At 41.5% G+C, this 18,010-nt stretch overlaps 1 protein-coding gene across 2 annotated transcripts in view; it reads right to left on the bottom strand.

Annotated features, from left to right (window-relative positions):
- Positions 1–18,010, bottom strand: part of POLDIP3 (DNA polymerase delta interacting protein 3) — a 322,558-nt gene that overhangs the window by 84,345 nt on the left and 220,203 nt on the right. For both annotated transcript variants that reach the window (XM_089657905.1, XM_089657904.1), the window contains one exon: positions 12,998–13,127. In XM_089657905.1, the coding sequence (XP_089514031.1) occupies positions 12,998–13,127 (130 nt within the window). The remainder of the gene's footprint in view (positions 1–12,997; positions 13,128–18,010) is intronic.

Raw genomic sequence — 18,010 nt, 5'->3', positions numbered from 1 at the left:
GGCCTGATGATCCTATCCAGCGTGATGACCTGGTGCCGACCCAGCCTGCCCGACTACGTTTGATTTGTATATATGGTTATCTGTTGGAGTTTGGATTGTTTGCACTGTGTTGTTTACCTTGCACTGCGTTTGTGTTGTTTAGTCTTAATAAATTGTCTTATTTACACTATACCTGAAGCCTGCGTTTCCCTGTGTCAGTCCACACACCTCTGGTCATACCCGGAGCCTTGACACACCCTTTTCCCTTGTTCATTAAATGTCCAGTCTATTACACGTGATAGTATCACCGCTAAGTAATATTTCTTCATATTGGGCAAACTCAGGCCCCCATTTCTTTTTGCCTCCACAATACCTCATAATTAATTCTCAGTTTTTTATTTGCACAAATAGAAATTGAGCATCAATTTCTTAATTATCTTAAAAAATTATCCCGGAAGGTGTACTGGTAGCATAAGAAACCTATACAGAATTTTTGGTACTATCTTTACCAGATTTATACGACCTATCCAGGAAGCTCCACCTTTTGACAGTCTCCTCAGCTCGTCCTTTATTTCATTTATTAATGGGATATAATTTGCCTGATATAAGCCTTTTATTGAAGGAGTTAATTTTACTCCCAGATACTTCCCTCCAAGTGAATGGGAACTCTTTTTGAAGACTCGGCTCCTCTGATTTTGATAAATTGATGTTTAAAATCTCTGATTTTGCAGGACTTATTTTCAAATTGACAGCTCGCCGTACTGATTTAACAATTTCATTAAGTTAGACAACGCTATTCTAGGATTTGCGATGTAAAACATGTCGTCCTTATATGCTGCCACCTTACATTCCACTTCCCCTATTTTTATTCCAGCTATATCTATACACTTTCTTATCCTCACCAGGACAGGTTCAAAGGATAGTACAAATAACAAAGTAGAGAGTGGACATCCTTGTCTGGTACCATTATACATTTTAAAGAACATTAACCTTGATCGCCGGTGACGGACCGTTGTAAAGCCCTTTTATCCACCTTAACATTTAAGGCCCTATTCGGAAGACCTCTAATGTATCAAACATGAATCCCCAGTTAACCCTTTCGAAAATCTTTTCAGCATTTATCGACAGGAATATTGTTGGCAACTTCTCTTTAACCTTTTGCAGGAGGAGCAATGATCTCAGACCACTGTCCCTACCTTCTCTTCCAGGAATGAATCAATGTTTAATAAGGATATTGGCCTATAATTGGCACACAGTGTGCAGTCTTTCCCTTCCTTAAGTGTAATCGTTATATGTGCCTGCAAAGATTCCTCCCTCATTTCCAGTCCCTCCCTCGCTATTGCGTTCATATACCACACATTTTAGGAACAAGGAGATCTTTAAACTTTTTAAAATATCCCACAGTATATCCATCCGGGCCAGGACTCTTTCCTGCAGCCGTATTTTTTAGGGCCAGGGTAATTTCCTCTGGGGTGATTGATCTCTCTAGGGCCTCTAATTTTTCTTGTGCTAATCTTGGCAACGTTACTTCATTTAAATATTTCTGCTTATTTTTCTTCTTTTCATCCTCAGTTTCTATTTTATTCCTGGGGCTCATGTCGTACAGCCTACTATAATATTTATGGAACCTATTAGAGATATCAGTGGTGGTGTACTCCATTTCTCCTTTACCATCTTTAATTTTTTTATAAAATGTTTAGATTTCTTTTTATTAAGCTTCCTCATTAAATACTTTCCAGGTCTATTTCCCCACTGATATCTTTCTTTTGAGACCCTGTTGAATATCCTTCTCGACTCCTGTTCCAAAAGCTCTTTCAGTTCTTCTCTTTTATGGGTCATCTTCTGAACAACATCTGTACCCATCTTCTTTATGAAGTAACTGTTCTAGATTAGAAAGCTCCTCCATCACCCTCTTTATTTTTTCCCCCTTGTTCTTTCTATTTTTCTGCACCTACTGAGATCAGTATACGCCTGATATATGTGCCTCCCAAATTATGGCCACAGAGACCTCGGTCTCATTGCACTAACAAGAATTGCTCAATTTCCTGCCTTAGCCTTTTCTCTATTTCTGAGTCCTGTAGAAGCATCTAATTTAGTCTCCACATATTTATTTTGTCCTGATTCCCTCCTACCTGTAGTCGCATTGACAGGAGTATGATCAGAGATGGACATAACCTCTATGTTGGAACTCACCAACGACTCCAGTTGTCTATGTTCGATCATTATATAATCCTGTCTTGAGTACGAACCATGTACCAGAGAGAAGAAGGTATAATCCCTTTCACCTGGATGTTTTACCTTCCAAGTTGCACTCAGTTGGCACTTATATAATAATCTCTTCAGTAATTTGGATTTCCTACTCCCCTCTCTCCACATACAAGAAGAAGCATCCATCTGAGGATCCAGACACATATTTAAGTCTCCTACTACAACCAGGCTACCTTTTTTACAATGCAGAAAGTTTCCCTAACACACCTTCCAGGAGAGTCGTCGGATTTTTATTTGGACCATAAATATTAGCTAGTGTGTATTCAACTCCTTGTAACTTCCCCTCAGAAATAGAAACCGGCCCTCAGGATCCTCCATTCTTTCCTCCAGGATGAAATTAGCTTTTTTTGAGAATCCAATTGCTACACCTTTAGCTATTTTAACTGGGGAATCAGCATAATACCACATTGCGTGGTGCTTAGTATATAACGTATAAGTTACATGTGTTTCTTGAAGAAACACCACATCCGTGGAGTATTGGTGGATTTCCCTCAGTATCTTATGTCTTTTTGTTGGAGAATTTATCCCTTTCACGTTATAAGACAAACTCATTGATCACACTCATTTCAAATATTATCCCGTTACCCTACTAGCATTCCCATCACGGGAAGACAGATACAGACAGCTTGAGATATGGACTTTCTCCCTTTCCTCCCCCAACCCATCCCCTCCCCCCAGAAATCCCCCGACCTATTTTTTGTCCTTGAATCGTAGCCGCAGCCACAGTTGATTGGTAAGGCTCTAAACCAGCAATGGGCAAACTACAGCCCGCGGGCCGTATACGGCCCGGCGGACCTTTTAATCCGGCCCGCGGAGCGTGATACATTGGCTGTCAGGATGTGTGTAGGCGGGGCAGCGTGACGAACGTGAGGGGAGCTAGGCTCCTCTCACAGTCCGCCCTGAAGACCGGAACGGCGCGGGAACACGGCGAGAGGAACGCGCGGAGCAAAGGTAAGTGAATTGACACAGGGGGGACTTGGCTTACTACTTGGGGGGAATAGTACTGTGGGGGATGAAATACTATATGAGGGATGAATTAATATGGGGAATGTATTACTATAGGGGGGATGAATTACTATAGGGGGGATGAATTACTATGCTTACTATGGGGGAATATTACTATACTTACTATGGATGACACATACACATCATTCATCTACTCTTGGTCTGGCCCCCGGGTCCAATATATGAACCCATTGCGGCCCTCAAGTCAAAAAGTTTGCCCACCCCTGCTCTAAACCCACATGCTCACTCAAACCTTGATCTCCCATCTTCGGCTTGATAGTTAGCACCGTGATAGTCCTCCCTGCCGTGGTGTCTCACCTTCTACCCGTACCTGCCCCATCTTCTTCCTTAACCATTTTCTTACCAAAAGCCCTTCTTCCTTACCCTTAGGGCCCTGTATAGTATAACCTATCCTCTGTCAAGGGGGGGTTTACCTCCTTGTCACTACCAAACATATGTGAGGGACCTGGCAGCGAGGGGAACCATGAGAGAAATGAAAAAAAAAACAAGCACCCCAAGAAAAGGAAAGGAGAAGATCCCCAATTTGGATCCTCCACCGCCCACTTCTCTCTCACTTCCCCTCTGCTCCACCTCCACCCCCCCCCCCCCCACAAACGCCTCTTTTTAGAGATTCTTTGCCAGTTCCCCCCAGCTGGTCTTATGTTCTCTTTCTCTCCTAGAAACCACCCATTGGTTCTCAAAGTCTGTAGTTCTAATTTTTCACAAAAGTCACTTAGATCTTCAGGGAATCTCAGAACTGCCAACTTCCCATCTTTTCATCCAATGAAGCAAGCCGGCAATCCCCAGTTATAGTGGATGTTTTTGTTCTTCATCTGATCTAACAATGGTCTCAATAATCGTCTTGCTAGAGTCTCCTGCGCTATATCTGTTCCTTCTGTCTCTTTTTTCAGTTCCTCCATTTGTTCTTCTACTTTAATTTCTTGTGCATAATTCTCCAGCTTTCCTTTCAACTCCTCTACCCATTACAAAATTTGTCCTATATCACCATGTAACACCGCCATTTCACTTTTTATAGAGGTTTCTAGTTTTGAGAACATCTTGGCTATTTCTGCTTTCATGGGCATTCGCGACTTTACTTCTTGCTCCTCAATGCTTCTTTCCCCACTCTCTCTCTCCGACTTTGAAATTTCTTTCATCTGGTCTCCATCCGATATCTCTAAAGACAATCTCCCATGTTGTCCAAAAATACACTCTTCTCCTTGACTTTCTGTAGTTAGCTCCTCTGAACTTTTCTCTTGTGGAGACATGTATTTTTTTTATCGTACTTGTATTTGGAATTGACTGGGGGGTTTCTCCTCCCCCTCCTTTGACAGATCTACTAATTTTCACAGGCTTACGGGAAACTATGCTGTTAAATACAGATTTATATTTCAGTCTGAGTCCTTAATATACTGTCCCATCCACCTCTTAGCCTCTAGAACCCCTCAAAACACCAATATTAATTCTTGTAACACAGCCTTCACAGTACCATACACAGGCTCAGTTTTGGGGGTTTAACGCCTCCCACGGCAACTCACCCTCTCTGTGCTGTACCCGCTGCCACCGTTGAAAATTCTTCTTTACTTCCTGGTTTGGGCTGGCTATCTTTCAGTGTTTAACGTTTAGGAGGGGTCCCAGGCCTAATGGCCTTTCTCCCCAGGACACTACTCTCCAGCCAGTTCCATGGAGCTCTCTCCTTGCCTCTTGCACTACACACAGTCCCCGCTCACACTCCCATTCCCCACAGAGCCTCTGCCACAACAGCTCAAAGGTGCAAGCTTGAGGTCCGTTGGGGGAAGGTGCTATGGCTCAGCAGGGCTCCGTCCGTTTGGCTCCCAGGCCTTGCCACCTGGTCACCTGACCTCTCGTTCGGGCCCTCTCCGCCTCCTCTCGGGTCCCTCCTCCAGCGGCAGGAAGCTTCACCAGCATGGTCGGCCCGCACGCCTTACTCCATTTACCAGTGCCACTGACCGCACCAGAACCTTCACATCCAGGTCTCTGCAGCCAGACAGGCAATCGCACATAAGGGCAAGCGCACAGTGGGGTCAGGTGAACACCATCATCGGCGGGTGCAGGAGCTCCTACACAATGCTGCTAGTGAGCGCCATGTTCACGCCGTTCCCCGCCTGGTCTCTTATATATGCTTAGACACTCACTTGTCTGGATTCTGAAAAAATATTTTAACCATATTAACTCCTGCCTCGCTTCCTTTTTTGGGCTTTGCGACAGCTGAGATTATTTATTGCAGCGACCCTGGCAGCAGGGAGGTTTAGCGTGCCCAGACCTATTTAAATATTATTTGCCAGCTATGCCAACACATGCCCAAAATTGGTTAATTGCAGATTAATCAAATGCCTTAATGGTGTTGGAAGCCTCATGTTTAGGTGCCTATGAGGCGTTAGGAAACCTTATCTATTGTGGCCCAGCTGCTACCCTTCCATTGACCGGGGCAATAAAAATGGTATTGCGGGCCTGGTCTTTTGCCCAAGTAGGTTACTTGGCTTCTGCGGGAAATCTCTCTCAGCATAACCCTCTATGGTGCAACCCCAGGTTGCCTGAATCCCTGATTGACATATTTGGGCTGTGAAGGGTATTGATAGTTTTAAAAAATAATATGGCCTCCCCAAACACATTTATGTTTAGATATTTACAACTTGGACACGCCTTTTGCACTCAATTTCACACAGCCACTGTTGCCTTCTATGACTCCGATCTGGAGAATTTACTTAGAAACAAGACTCTAGTCAAACCTCTATCTAACATATATAAGGAATTGCTTCCCTCAATCCACAGGGGACTTGAGGCTCTTAAAACCAAGTGGCTAATTGATTTCCTAGAACTGGATGATGAAGACTGGGAGGACATATGGGAATGTTCCTTTCCACAGCTGGTCTCTGCCAAAGGCAGTCTGATACAGTTTAAAAATTCTGCACCGTATTTATCTTACCCTTATATGTCCTCACAGAATATATACACCTCTGTTCCTGCTGATTGTTGGAGATGTGGGGTGACCTCTGCAGACTTCATTCATATCTTTTGGCAGTGTGCTCATATTCAGCTTTTCTGGAAGTTGGTAGTCGCCTGCATCCTTTTGATGACCACTATCCACTGATGGTACATGTATGTCTTTTGGGGTTGGTTTACTCTCTGGCACACAGCAGGGCCTCTAGAACCCTTGTTGGGATTTTATTGTTTTATGCCAGGTAAGCTATTGTGCTGAAATGGAAATCTCTGGTTGCACCTACTCCTAATTGCTGAAAGAGGTTAATTAATTCCACTATCTCACTGTATAAGGCTACTTACTTATCTCGGGGATGTAACCAAAAATTTCAAAAGGTATGGGATATTTGGGTAGACCCTCAATCCACTAATGCGGAGCATGATCCTTCCACCGAATTTGAGGCGATTTAAATTATATCCTTTAGTGACCCCATGGAGCTAAAGTATGTGATGTCATGCTGTTCATCACTAGTGTGGAGGCTCCAGAGCGGTCATCCCTGTTGGTTTTTCTAATGGCATTTTAACCCTGATTTTCTGGAGATTTAGGAATGTTCCAGACTCCTGCATAGTGGATGAAAGTGCTTTTTGTCTATTTTTAATTTAGTACTTAGTCTTTACCTTTGTACTAAGTTTTACCGAGCCTGGGTATGCCCTAAAGATTCTGTTTTGTACATCTTTCTATTTTAAATCGAATAAAAATAATTTTCAAAAAAAAAAAATTAAGTCTAAAGTAGATTTTGTGGGTTTAAGAGCAGTGACTGTAACATGCTCAAATGCATGCATCAACATTCAGCTGTATATGTGGTGTAACTTTTTTTTTAGGCGTAAACAAGTACTTTGAATCAGGTGACTATCCTGCACAGGTGTTGAGAGTGGGACATGGGCTGATATTGAAATGTACAACAAGAAAAAGCCACTTATAGAATGCGGTCAACTTATTATATTCAAGGGGCGTTCAAGTCAAACCCGGTCTTGAGTTTACATAATAAAATAAAAAATTTCAAGAAGTGGAAGCTGCATTTATTTTTCAGCATACTTCAATGTAACACTATATACAATTATTCCAGCTTTTAACTAATGCCTGGAAAGGTACACCTGAACCATCCTAGAACAGCCTACTTCACTTAGTCATCATTGTGTTCACTGTTCCCACAAAAAGATTGGTCTCTTGCGCCATTTTACATGTTATGTGTCGATTATCCAGGATCAGGAGTTCCACGAGCTGAATGGTCACAGGAATGACTGCTGTTGGTTGGGAGGCACCATGGCCGGGATTGTCACTGATGGATGTATGACCATCTTTGACACACTTACACCATTCAAATGTCTTACTGTGGCTGAGAGTCTCATCACCGCATTGTGTGTAAAGTCTTCTGCAGAAATACACAAGTTTTGCTCTTTGTTCACTAGAAAAGTCATCACCACCATCTGCCATCTTGATTAACAGTCTCTGGAGTGGCCTGCAACATGTGCCGCCTATCAGAAATAGGACACACTTGCCCCTGATACTGCGTGTAGCACTGCCACACGAGCATCCCTTTTTATACCTGTAAAATTAAAAGTCATGGTTTGACTTGAACACCCCTCATAGTTGAATTGTGTGTTTAATGCATATAGTATGCCATAATAACTTTTTGGTCATGGAGGAGGCCCTTTACTAAAAATTTAATCAACCTTGCAAGTCTATGATTTGGTCTTCCACTATAATGAGGCAGCCTTTTTAGATTGCAGTAGTTGCGCTTCTTGCCTTAGGGAGAGGGGATTTGCCTAGAAACTGAAGGTTATATTTAAGTTGGTAGCTTGGGGGCACAAGTAATGGTAAAATGTTTCTGGACCATTGCAGCTTTGTGGTGTAACCAATTTCATTTATATGACAGCAATTATATGACAGTAATGTGTGAAGTGACAATGTCATAATAACAGCATTAATGGTAAGTGGCTCAAACAATGTTTAAACAAGAATAAACAAAACAGGAATCAAAACATTGCAAAAAGGGAAAAACAAGAGTAGGGACTTTTGCTTAGAGAAATTGCAGGTCATTATGGTGATCAGTATAAAAAAAAAAAAACTAAAAAAAAAAAAAACGATCAATTCATTAGGGAGCTCACTCATTTTATTTTCCACATGTGATACCCTTCAGTCAAGAGCCTGGACTGAAAAATCAAGTCTAACCACTTCAATACCAGGCACTTTTACCCCCTTTCCTGCCCAGGCCAATTTTCAGCTTTCAGCGCTGTCACAGTTTGAATGACAATTGCGAGGTCATGCACCACCGTACTCATATGAAATTTGGATCATTTTTTTTTCCACCCAAATAGAGCTTTCTTTTGGTGGTATTTAATCTCCCCTGATTTTTTTATTTTTTGCCAAATAAAACAAAAAACACCTGAAACGTTTGAAAAAAAAAAACAACCCATAATTTTCTTCGTTTGTTATAAAATTTTGCGAATAAAATTTCTTCATAAATTTAGATCAAAATGTATTCTGCTACATTTCTTTGGTGAAAATAATAGTAATAATTGAATTTGTATTTTCTTTTCAAAAGTTTATTTTTTTTTTATTACATTTTTTCTTTGTTTTTTACAATTTTATTTTCCAGCACACTGACCAAAGCAATACAATGTTACCATAGTAACATTGAACTATGGGCAAGTGATCAGGATTTTTTTTTTTTAAAACACATTATGATTGCTAATACCAATGTATTTCATTTATATTTGCAATCATTGTTACTGAATGAAACTGATTCATTCAGTCTTTTGTTGCGATTAGCTGTGATTGGGCAAAGCTGATCACATGATACTGGCAACGGTCCGGTGTAGTGATATGTCATCGGCTGTGTCCCGTGGACACAGTCAGTGACAGGTCGCACAGCTGCATAGCCCTACGGCCGCGTGAGCGACTCGTTTTGACAGGACGTTATATGACACCCAGTCAGGACGAGGAGTGTCCCGCCCTCCCGTCAATCTGCTATAGGCCGAGCGGGAAGGTGGTAAACAGCATGTGAGAGATTTGCCTGGAGAGGATTTTTCAGTGGAATCAGAATGTCTTTCATGTCAGCTAAAGAGGTAGGCTGAGTAGAGGCATGGAAATATTCCAATATGACAGTGTGCTGTGTATGAACCGTAGCGTTGCCAAGGAAAGCATGGCTGCCATCACATTGCTTAGCCTTTTTGCTTGTTGCTGAGCTGGATGTGGTAGGGCTTTCTTGTGGAGAGGTCTCACCCAGTGCTAGCAGATTCCTGTGGTGGATCACAGTGCTGAGGGAGGAAGCTGAGCCAGATAATGAGCAGGAATCATTGAGCAAAGGGGAGAGCAGGATATCCTCTACCATCTTGGCTGTCCAGGGCCACGGAGAGCAGGAAAAAATCAGTTAGTTGTTGTGGGCCAGAGCGGGGGTTCTCCCTCTTCGTCACTGTGGAGCACTGGGGCAGAAGATAAGGCACAAAAGCCAAGTGTCTGAAGCTCCTGCCATTGCTGTGAAGATGCTATGCAGGCTGAAAAGAGCGGAGCTAGCTCAAAGTGCGCCTACCTCTAGTGCCGGTCACACATGCCCCCAAAAAGGGAAAACCAAACACACACTGAGCAAGGTAGCTAACAAATTCACCATAAAAGATGATTCAAAGTTCTGGGTCCATACCCTCTGGGGACTTTCATTCATAATGGAAACATCTCCAGTGGTTGGAGAAAGCCCTGAGTAGGGTAGGAGGTTGGACATCACCCGAAAGAGGAGTGTGGTTCATTCTCCAGTGATCCCTTTGAAGATGGAGATAAGGTAGCACCATAGCTTCAGGCAGGCAAGGGCCTGAAATTTAGTCTCTTTTCTGGTTTTCTTAAAGCCCCACACCAAGATAAAAGCCTAGTCACCCTCCCCCCCCCCATTAATCACAACAAATGACACTCTGGCCTGGAGCATTCCCCTTTTGTTTACTTCCTGATTTGGGTCCTTCTTCAGGTGTCCACTTCAGTGCCTGCTTGACTTGGACACTTTCTATTGGATGGGCTAGATTGGGATCCTCTCAGGATCGAGGAAAAGGTAGACAGTCAGTAGAGAGAACTGGCAGACTGGGAGGACAATACTAACAGAATAGGTTAGAGGTAGGTGCTGATGAAAATAAAAATATAAAAAATGTTGCTCGGAAGAGGGCTTTAATCACCTAGCTCCATAAGCAAGGCCTTGAACCTATATGATCTTATCTAAGTGACTTTTCTTCCAGGAGCTGCAGGGAATGGAATATCTCAATAGCTTCCATTCTATTTCTTAATTATGAAGTTTTTGCCTGCAAATTGGTACATTAGGTTAACTAAGGGTGTGTGTATGTGTAGTTAACTATGTTTCACTAAAGCATACGCCCTGAGCAACACACTACCCACAGCTAATCTTTTAAACTATTTTCTCAACCTTTTTGCTGAAATAGATAAAGAATCGAAAATGTATTGTGATGACTTTTGGACTATTTATTAAGAAAAATGATATCCCAAAAAGGAAATTCTAAGCCGACTGTCATGGGTTAACATAGTTGGTTGATTTCAGGTGACCTTCCAGGAAGCTACCATAAACAATGAGTGGAAAAGACCTGTTTAAAATACAATAAGATTAAACACCACTATTTGAGTTTTTGCAGATGCTCAAACACAGTACCATAATTTGACAATAGTAAGACTAAAACCTCATTGACTCTAGTTCTCCCAAAACCTTGGAAGATGTGTGATCACCAAACAAAACCTCTGAGCTATCGCAATCAGCTACTGAATACTCCAGATTAAAATCCAGTCCAGTAAATAACTCTCAGGGAGGCTTAAAATGTCTGTTTACCCTAATTACCCAACAATGGATGGGGTCTTCTATAGGTCATAACTCCTTGAACTGTGCCCTCAGCTCATAAGGAAAAAAACTTGGTTCCTTTAAGTTGACAAAAAAAAAAAAAAAAAGCTTGGTATATATCTAAACTGAAATATCTTTAAAGGTATATACCCACACACCAAGATCTATTTAACAAAGTTGGGTACTGTATACCACAACTGAAGCTCATGAAGTTATAAAATATAAGATGGTTTGTGAGTTGGGTAATTTACATATCTCCAAAGGAAATCAGCAATCCCAATACAGCTCATATCAGAAAAATGAGACACCAAATATATTCACATATTTCTATGGTCCTTATTCGAGAGTTAGTGGGGAGATCATTTATACCTGAATAGGACCCATATATTTTATCCATAAAGACATACTGTTTATATCAAATGTGAGTCATCATTAAGATCACCAGTTCATTTGTGATACCTGACTGTCCCCGGTGGACAGGTAAGGAACTTCTAAAGGTACGCAAACTTCCTAACCGTTCAATCAACAAGCCCGTTGGGAGGTCCTTCGGAACAAAGGACTTGTATGGTATAAAAATGTCACACACCTCAAATTGAGGGGGACTTCTAAAAAAACTACTTCGAAATATCACTTCTTGATCACTTCTGAACTATTTCTGAAACAACTTCTTAACTACTCTACTACTACTATATACTACACTATACGCACTTGCTTCCTGCTACCTGCGGCCATCTTGCGGAGAACTTCCAGCTGCCATTTTGTTTTTGAAGGCCATTTTGAAGGAAAAGATTTTCGCCAGAGATGCTGATGCTCATTTAAATTCTGGTGCCCGACTGACCAGAAACATTTTCTTTTCCCAACTGTATCCCACTGGGAGGCCTCAAAAAAAAAAAAAAAAAAAAAAAAAAAAAAAAAAAAAAATCGAGATTCTGGGAGTGGAAAGACTGTGCCAAAATACTGTAATTTTCTTTTATATTTAAAATGTATTAAGATTTATAACATTTTATTGTGTGGTTAGGAATGTATTAAGGTTATCTGAATAATTATTAATGTAACTGTTTGAGTATTAGTACTGAGATCTTATACTGCATACTAACTGATTTGTAGTGTTTTTGGTGGTGCTAATTATCAGAAATACTTTATTTCCCTACGGCCGCGGGAAATTGAAAATAATATCTGAAGCACTATAGGTTGCAACTAACCCCTCTAAAATTTGGTTTAAGTCATTTGGTAAACATATATTGTGTTGTACCATAGAAATTAGCATACTATATCTTTGATTGTGTGTACGAATATATTCATTACCAGTATTCTACGTTTGTATTAAAAAAAAAAAAAAAAATTATATATATATATATATATATATATATATATATATATATATATATATATATATATATATATATATATATATAAAACACATACAACACATACATTTATTTATCAAAAAGGCAAATTTTGTGTATATGGTAACGAAATCATATTGGTGAAAAGAACTCAAGGAATATTATTAAGTGGTGATCAAATTATTAAGGTGTCCAAATTATTGGTTTAATAAATATTTGCCGTATTTTAACGGCTGGAGGCACTGCAATATTTTGTTTAAGGGAGTTGACACCACCCTGTTTATTTAGAATACATTTTATCATAAACCACCACAGTATACATGAAACGCAACCATAATAATAATAAAAAAAAATCATAAATCAAATCAAACATTTTCAGGTAAGAGACACGACACAAAATTATTGCAATCTTTCACTGCAAATCAAAAGAAAAAAAGCTCAGAAGGGAACCCTTTCATGAGCCATTACATAAAGGCGACTCCTGTCATTGTTTAGAAAACCTCAAATATTACAGTTTGTACAATCAGAAGATGGTCCTGAAAGCACCCTGAACAACCACAGAATACTACTTACCATCTAAGTATCTGTTGTTGTATTTTTTATATGCACCAACAGCATCCTCCTTTCTTACAAATACAACTTCGGCAATGCCTGGGACCAGCAAGCGAGCACGTTTTAGGGCCCCACATACACAGAACAGCTCCTATAACAATAACAAAGGCAATTAAGAAAAAAAGAAAAATTCTGAAATAACTAAAAAATCTTGGAGCACAGGACACAAATTTGGGCAGGTTTGGGCAGCACAGTGGCTAAATGGTTAGCACTTCCACCTGGCAGTACTAGGGTCACTGGTCGAATCCCAACCCCGTCACCACCTGCCTGAAGTTTGCATGTTCTCCCTGTGACTGCGTGGGTTTCCTCCAGGTACTCTGGTTTCCTCCCACACTCCAAAGACATGCTGGTAGGTTAATTGGCTCCTGTCTAAATTGGCCCTAGTATGTATATGTATGAATGTGAGTTAGGGACTTTAGATTGTACGCCCCTTGAGGGTTAGGGACTGATGTGAATGTACAATATATGTATGTAAAGCGCTGTGTAAATTGACGGCGCTATACAAGTACCTGAAATAAATAAATATATGCTGCTACCTTCTGGTGATTGGAAACTGGCAAAAAGCTTTGCCGAGTCTGACCCCTTGATATATAACTCCATCAACTCTACAAGGCTCCAGTTTTGTTAGCAAGCAAAATTATCAGATGAGAGGGCAGCGGGCTGTGCTGTACTGTACAAAATTTACAGGTATGTTTACATTTCTCTTATCTTTTTCATACAGTACAGCACACAAAAATCAATTAACAGACAATAGATGCCCCCAAGTAATGACTGAGGGGTGAGCAACAATACAGCCAAACAGAAGCAAGAGGCCCACGAAATAAAACAGTAACTAGCAACTTATTGCTGAAGCAAGGGACAGTGAAAAGACAGCAGTCACCTAGTGTCCAATGGTTGGGAGAAATGTGCAAAAGAATGCAGGCAGTGCTTTCACTCTATGAAGGAGTATAGACCGTAGGTACTGTACAGACTCCATAACCCAACCTCAATGACCATTTCCCAATAGGCAAAATGATCACCCAGGCCAGTGGAAGTGGTAGGAGCAAACCCCAGGGGGGCCTTCCATTAAGGAATTTAGAGAAAAAAGGGGGCAGGTTCTAAGGGAGAAATGGCACATGCCTGATCCCTTACCACTAAAGGTGGGGGAAAGAAACATTGTGCAGTCCAGCAAAACTTGCCAGGGCATGAATGCATCTCCATTTCTGCTGTCAAGCATTTTTATTTGCATTTTAAAGTGTTCGTTTTTGTGCATTCTCCACGTATTTCCAGGTTTTGCACATTTTTGTCAGTTTGAGTTTGTACAAGGTTGACCAAGACCTTCAGGATATTAATTGAAATACCTTAAGCAGGCTGATGGATGTACAGAATGGAGGATGAGTAGGGAACTCAGGATGAGGTAAAACTGTCTTACTAGAGACTACAGGTATGGGGGAGATCAACCAGAATGAATGTGGGGTGAGGGGGGGGGGGGAATTCAAGGCAAGGAACAGTAGGAATATCAGGATATTGCTATTGTGTCATAGGCTAAGAAAGAAGGCTCCAGAAAGCAAACGAAACCAGCGCTTCAATCCTCATGCAAACTTTAAAGATAACTGGATGCCAACCAAAGAGGTGCTGTCCTTCAAAGATCAGGAAATCTGACCACTGGTAAAAAAGAACAGACAAGGGCGCACTCATCGTGCATTACCGTGGTACACCACGTGTTTTAATGAATGAATAAATGGATGTATACTCACAAACCAACGATATTAAAAGCAGTGTATAGGGTCCACATAAAAGTCACAAAGGTGCTGTGTCTAAATGAGGATAAGCCGACTTGTTTCGGGAGCTGAACCCCCTTCCTGAAAGCAGTAGGTTTGTGACTTTTTTGTGGACCCTATACACTGCTTTTAATATCGTTGGTTTGTGAGTATACATCCATTTGTTCATTCACTAAAACACGTGGTGTACCACGGTAATGCACGATGAGAGTGCGCCCTTGTCTGTTCTATTAAGAAAGGAGGCTGAGCAAGGCAACCAAGTGTCAAAGCTCCTATAGAATGCAGCTGGAGAGGAAAGAAAACCACCTTGATTGCCAGGCTCCTGGGAACAGGGGGATTGCAACCTTTCACAATACCAAATTGGTAATGATGTCATCTGGTACCTGGAAAAGGGTAAGTTGGAGGCCTGCAACTTACCCTGTAAGTTGCTGCGGGCTCTTGTAAGCTCCTGTAAGCTCCTGCGGGCAGAAGCCAGGTAGGACATGCAACTGCAAAATGGAATAGCTCTAGGATGTGGAACTAACCTCTTCAAGTTGAGTGGATTAGGAACCTGGAACCTGAGAGCAATAAACTACCCTTACACTTTCGGAAGGCTCTTTACACTAGAGCACAGGTACGAGAAATGACTGGGCATATCCACCTGGTAACGGTGGACCATGAAATGGAAAGACACTTCTTAGGATCCTTAGCCAAAATGAAAAGTCAATCCGACTCATGGATAGAGGCTGTAGCTACAAGGTAAACTGGCACAACAATGTAGAGCTGCATCCTTGCAATGTTTAGAAGGGAAATGTGAAGGCAATACAATATCCTCATATAAGCAAAATCCAGACAATGCAAAATTCCTTTTTCGGAACTTACACGTAAAGTCAGTGACCCTAAAGCATGATTGATAGATGGAACCTTGAGACAAAAGGTCTGATCAATCCAGGAGAGGCCAAAGGAATGCATACAACAAAAATCGGAGAAACAAGCCATTCTTGTCCAGTTTGGAGCCACCATAATCACAAGCAACCTTTCTACACAAATCCTGCAAAGGAGGCACAGTAGCAAAGAGTGGGTAATGCACAGATCAGTTGAAATTGAACCCAAGGAGTCACCAGAGCATCTACTGCAAATGCTTGTGGATCTCTGGTTCTGGCCACAGCTCTGTCCAACTTTTTGTTAAATGCTAGCTAAAAGGTGAACGTCTTCCATCCTCCGCCTTACTGGAACATGTTCGGATGCAGCGTCCATTTCCCTGGCCTCAACACATGCTGATTGAGGCTGTCCGCCCTGCAATTCTCCACTCCAGGAATGTGCACAGTGATTATAGCTGGAACATTGATCTGTACCTAGAGATGGGAAAGCCTGGAAAAAATTAGGAAAAAATGGTTCTTTTTTCCGTTTTTTTCCCCAAAGCTGTTTTTTTTCCTGAAAAAAATGAAAAGAAAAAAAAAAGTGTGAAATATGTTCTTTTATAATATGGCATAGTATTTAAACATGAAGACTTTTATGAAAGATTTCTGAGACTTGTAAAGTCTTAAATTGCTGCAAATTCTTTCAGCTAAAGAAAAGCAAATCCTGGAATACAGTCCATGTAACACTATACTTCTCAATTCAAACAAGAGAAGTATGCATTTCTGTCCTGCAGGGGAAACGCTCCAGTGTAGTTTGCTTGTGGGCTCCATCTGCTACCTCCTACAGTTGGATGATTGTCGGGATACAGTAGATGATTGTAGATAGTAGAATTCTCCCAGAATCTAGAACTCCCTCTGAGTTGTGGCAATCCCCAGCCTGTCAGGTTGGCATCCAAGCTCCAGCTTAAGAGTAGGAAGAACTTGTACATTCTACCGACAGGCTGGAAATCCAACATGCTAGAGAATTCCTAGCCCTGGTTGACAGACATATGAGTCAGTTAAGTGACTAAGTTGACTTGTTCAGGGCTGAAAGAATGTTGTACTACAGACATCTGGAATTCCATTGGCAATAACGGCACTGTCTTGAATGAGTCCACCATGGTCCTCAGAACCGTCATGGGCTACCTGACCTAGGAGTTAGCTGTGGAAGTGCCCAGCCTGTGCCTTTAGAGAGAACATATGTGGTATGTCTAGTATCAAACCCAGGTACTCCAGGTGCTGAGACAGTTCCAGAACTTTAGACGTTTGAGAACCTAACCAAAGCTCTGGAAAACCTGTATAGTCTTTCAGAGATTCTCTTTCAAGACTGTGCTGACCTCTCCCACAGAAAGAGATTGTCCAGATAGTCCAGAATGTGAAGCCCTTAAGAACACAAGCCAGAACTATTGCAAAGACTTACAGAGCTGTGGCCCGGACCAAAGGGAAGGGCCATGAAGTGACTGTAATGGTCTTTCACCACAAAGCGCAAATGGATAGTGCAGATGCAAGGGGGAAAATAAGGAAGTATCAATTTGCATCCACTGATGTCATAAATTCCCCTGGATGGAGGGCTGCTATGACCAAGCTCACTGAGTCTATCCAGGAGTGTGTGACTTTCAGAAACTTATGTCCCCATTCGGCAAGGTTTGAATAGAACCCCGGAAGCCACCAGCTAGGACACCGCTTTGTGTAAGTTCACTCTGAACAAGGGAATGAAAGCACACTGGAGGGCAAAAAGAACAGGGAAGGGCAAAAAACAGGATGGGTTTGACACTCCAGCTTATAGCCAAAAGATACCAGAAGATGTCCAAGAGCTCCTCACACCAGATGGCCGAAAAGGCTTGCAGTGGGGTTATCCCTTCTTTGTGAAGGGGACTTAGGACCCTCCAAACTGGAGGGTTTGAAAGGCCAAGACTTGTGTCAATACAAGTTGTGCAGTTTGGCCTTTCAAGTAGCGGTCAGTCGAGAACAAGAGGAAGACACTTTCAAGTCCTGAGGGACCCCTTTTACCTGTTGCGCTCCGAACATGTCAGTGGGGTAAACAACACACCTATATGGTGTGCTGTATTGCCAGAAAATGTCAGGCACATTGTATATTGTACATTGTTTTTGTATATGTAAACAACTGTTAAGGCCTTATAAAAATAAACCTGGCTCATGTAACACAAGTCAAGGCACCATATTATACTTCTCAATACACACTGCATAAACCTATATACTTATTGGCAAGTATGAATGAGTTCTTAAATATTTAATTACACAATGCCCCAAAATTAAATAATTACTGCTACCAGCAATAGTCTTCCCCTAAATGCTCCACAACTGACTATAACAAA

This window comes from Staurois parvus, unplaced genomic scaffold, assembly GCF_062004578.1.
Source record: "Staurois parvus isolate SC_StPar_1 unplaced genomic scaffold, SC_StPar_1.0 ptg001039l, whole genome shotgun sequence".
Taxonomy (NCBI): Eukaryota; Metazoa; Chordata; class Amphibia; order Anura; family Ranidae; genus Staurois; species Staurois parvus.
Note: the sequence above shows the minus strand (reverse complement) of the source record. Positions and strands in the feature narration are given on the sequence as shown.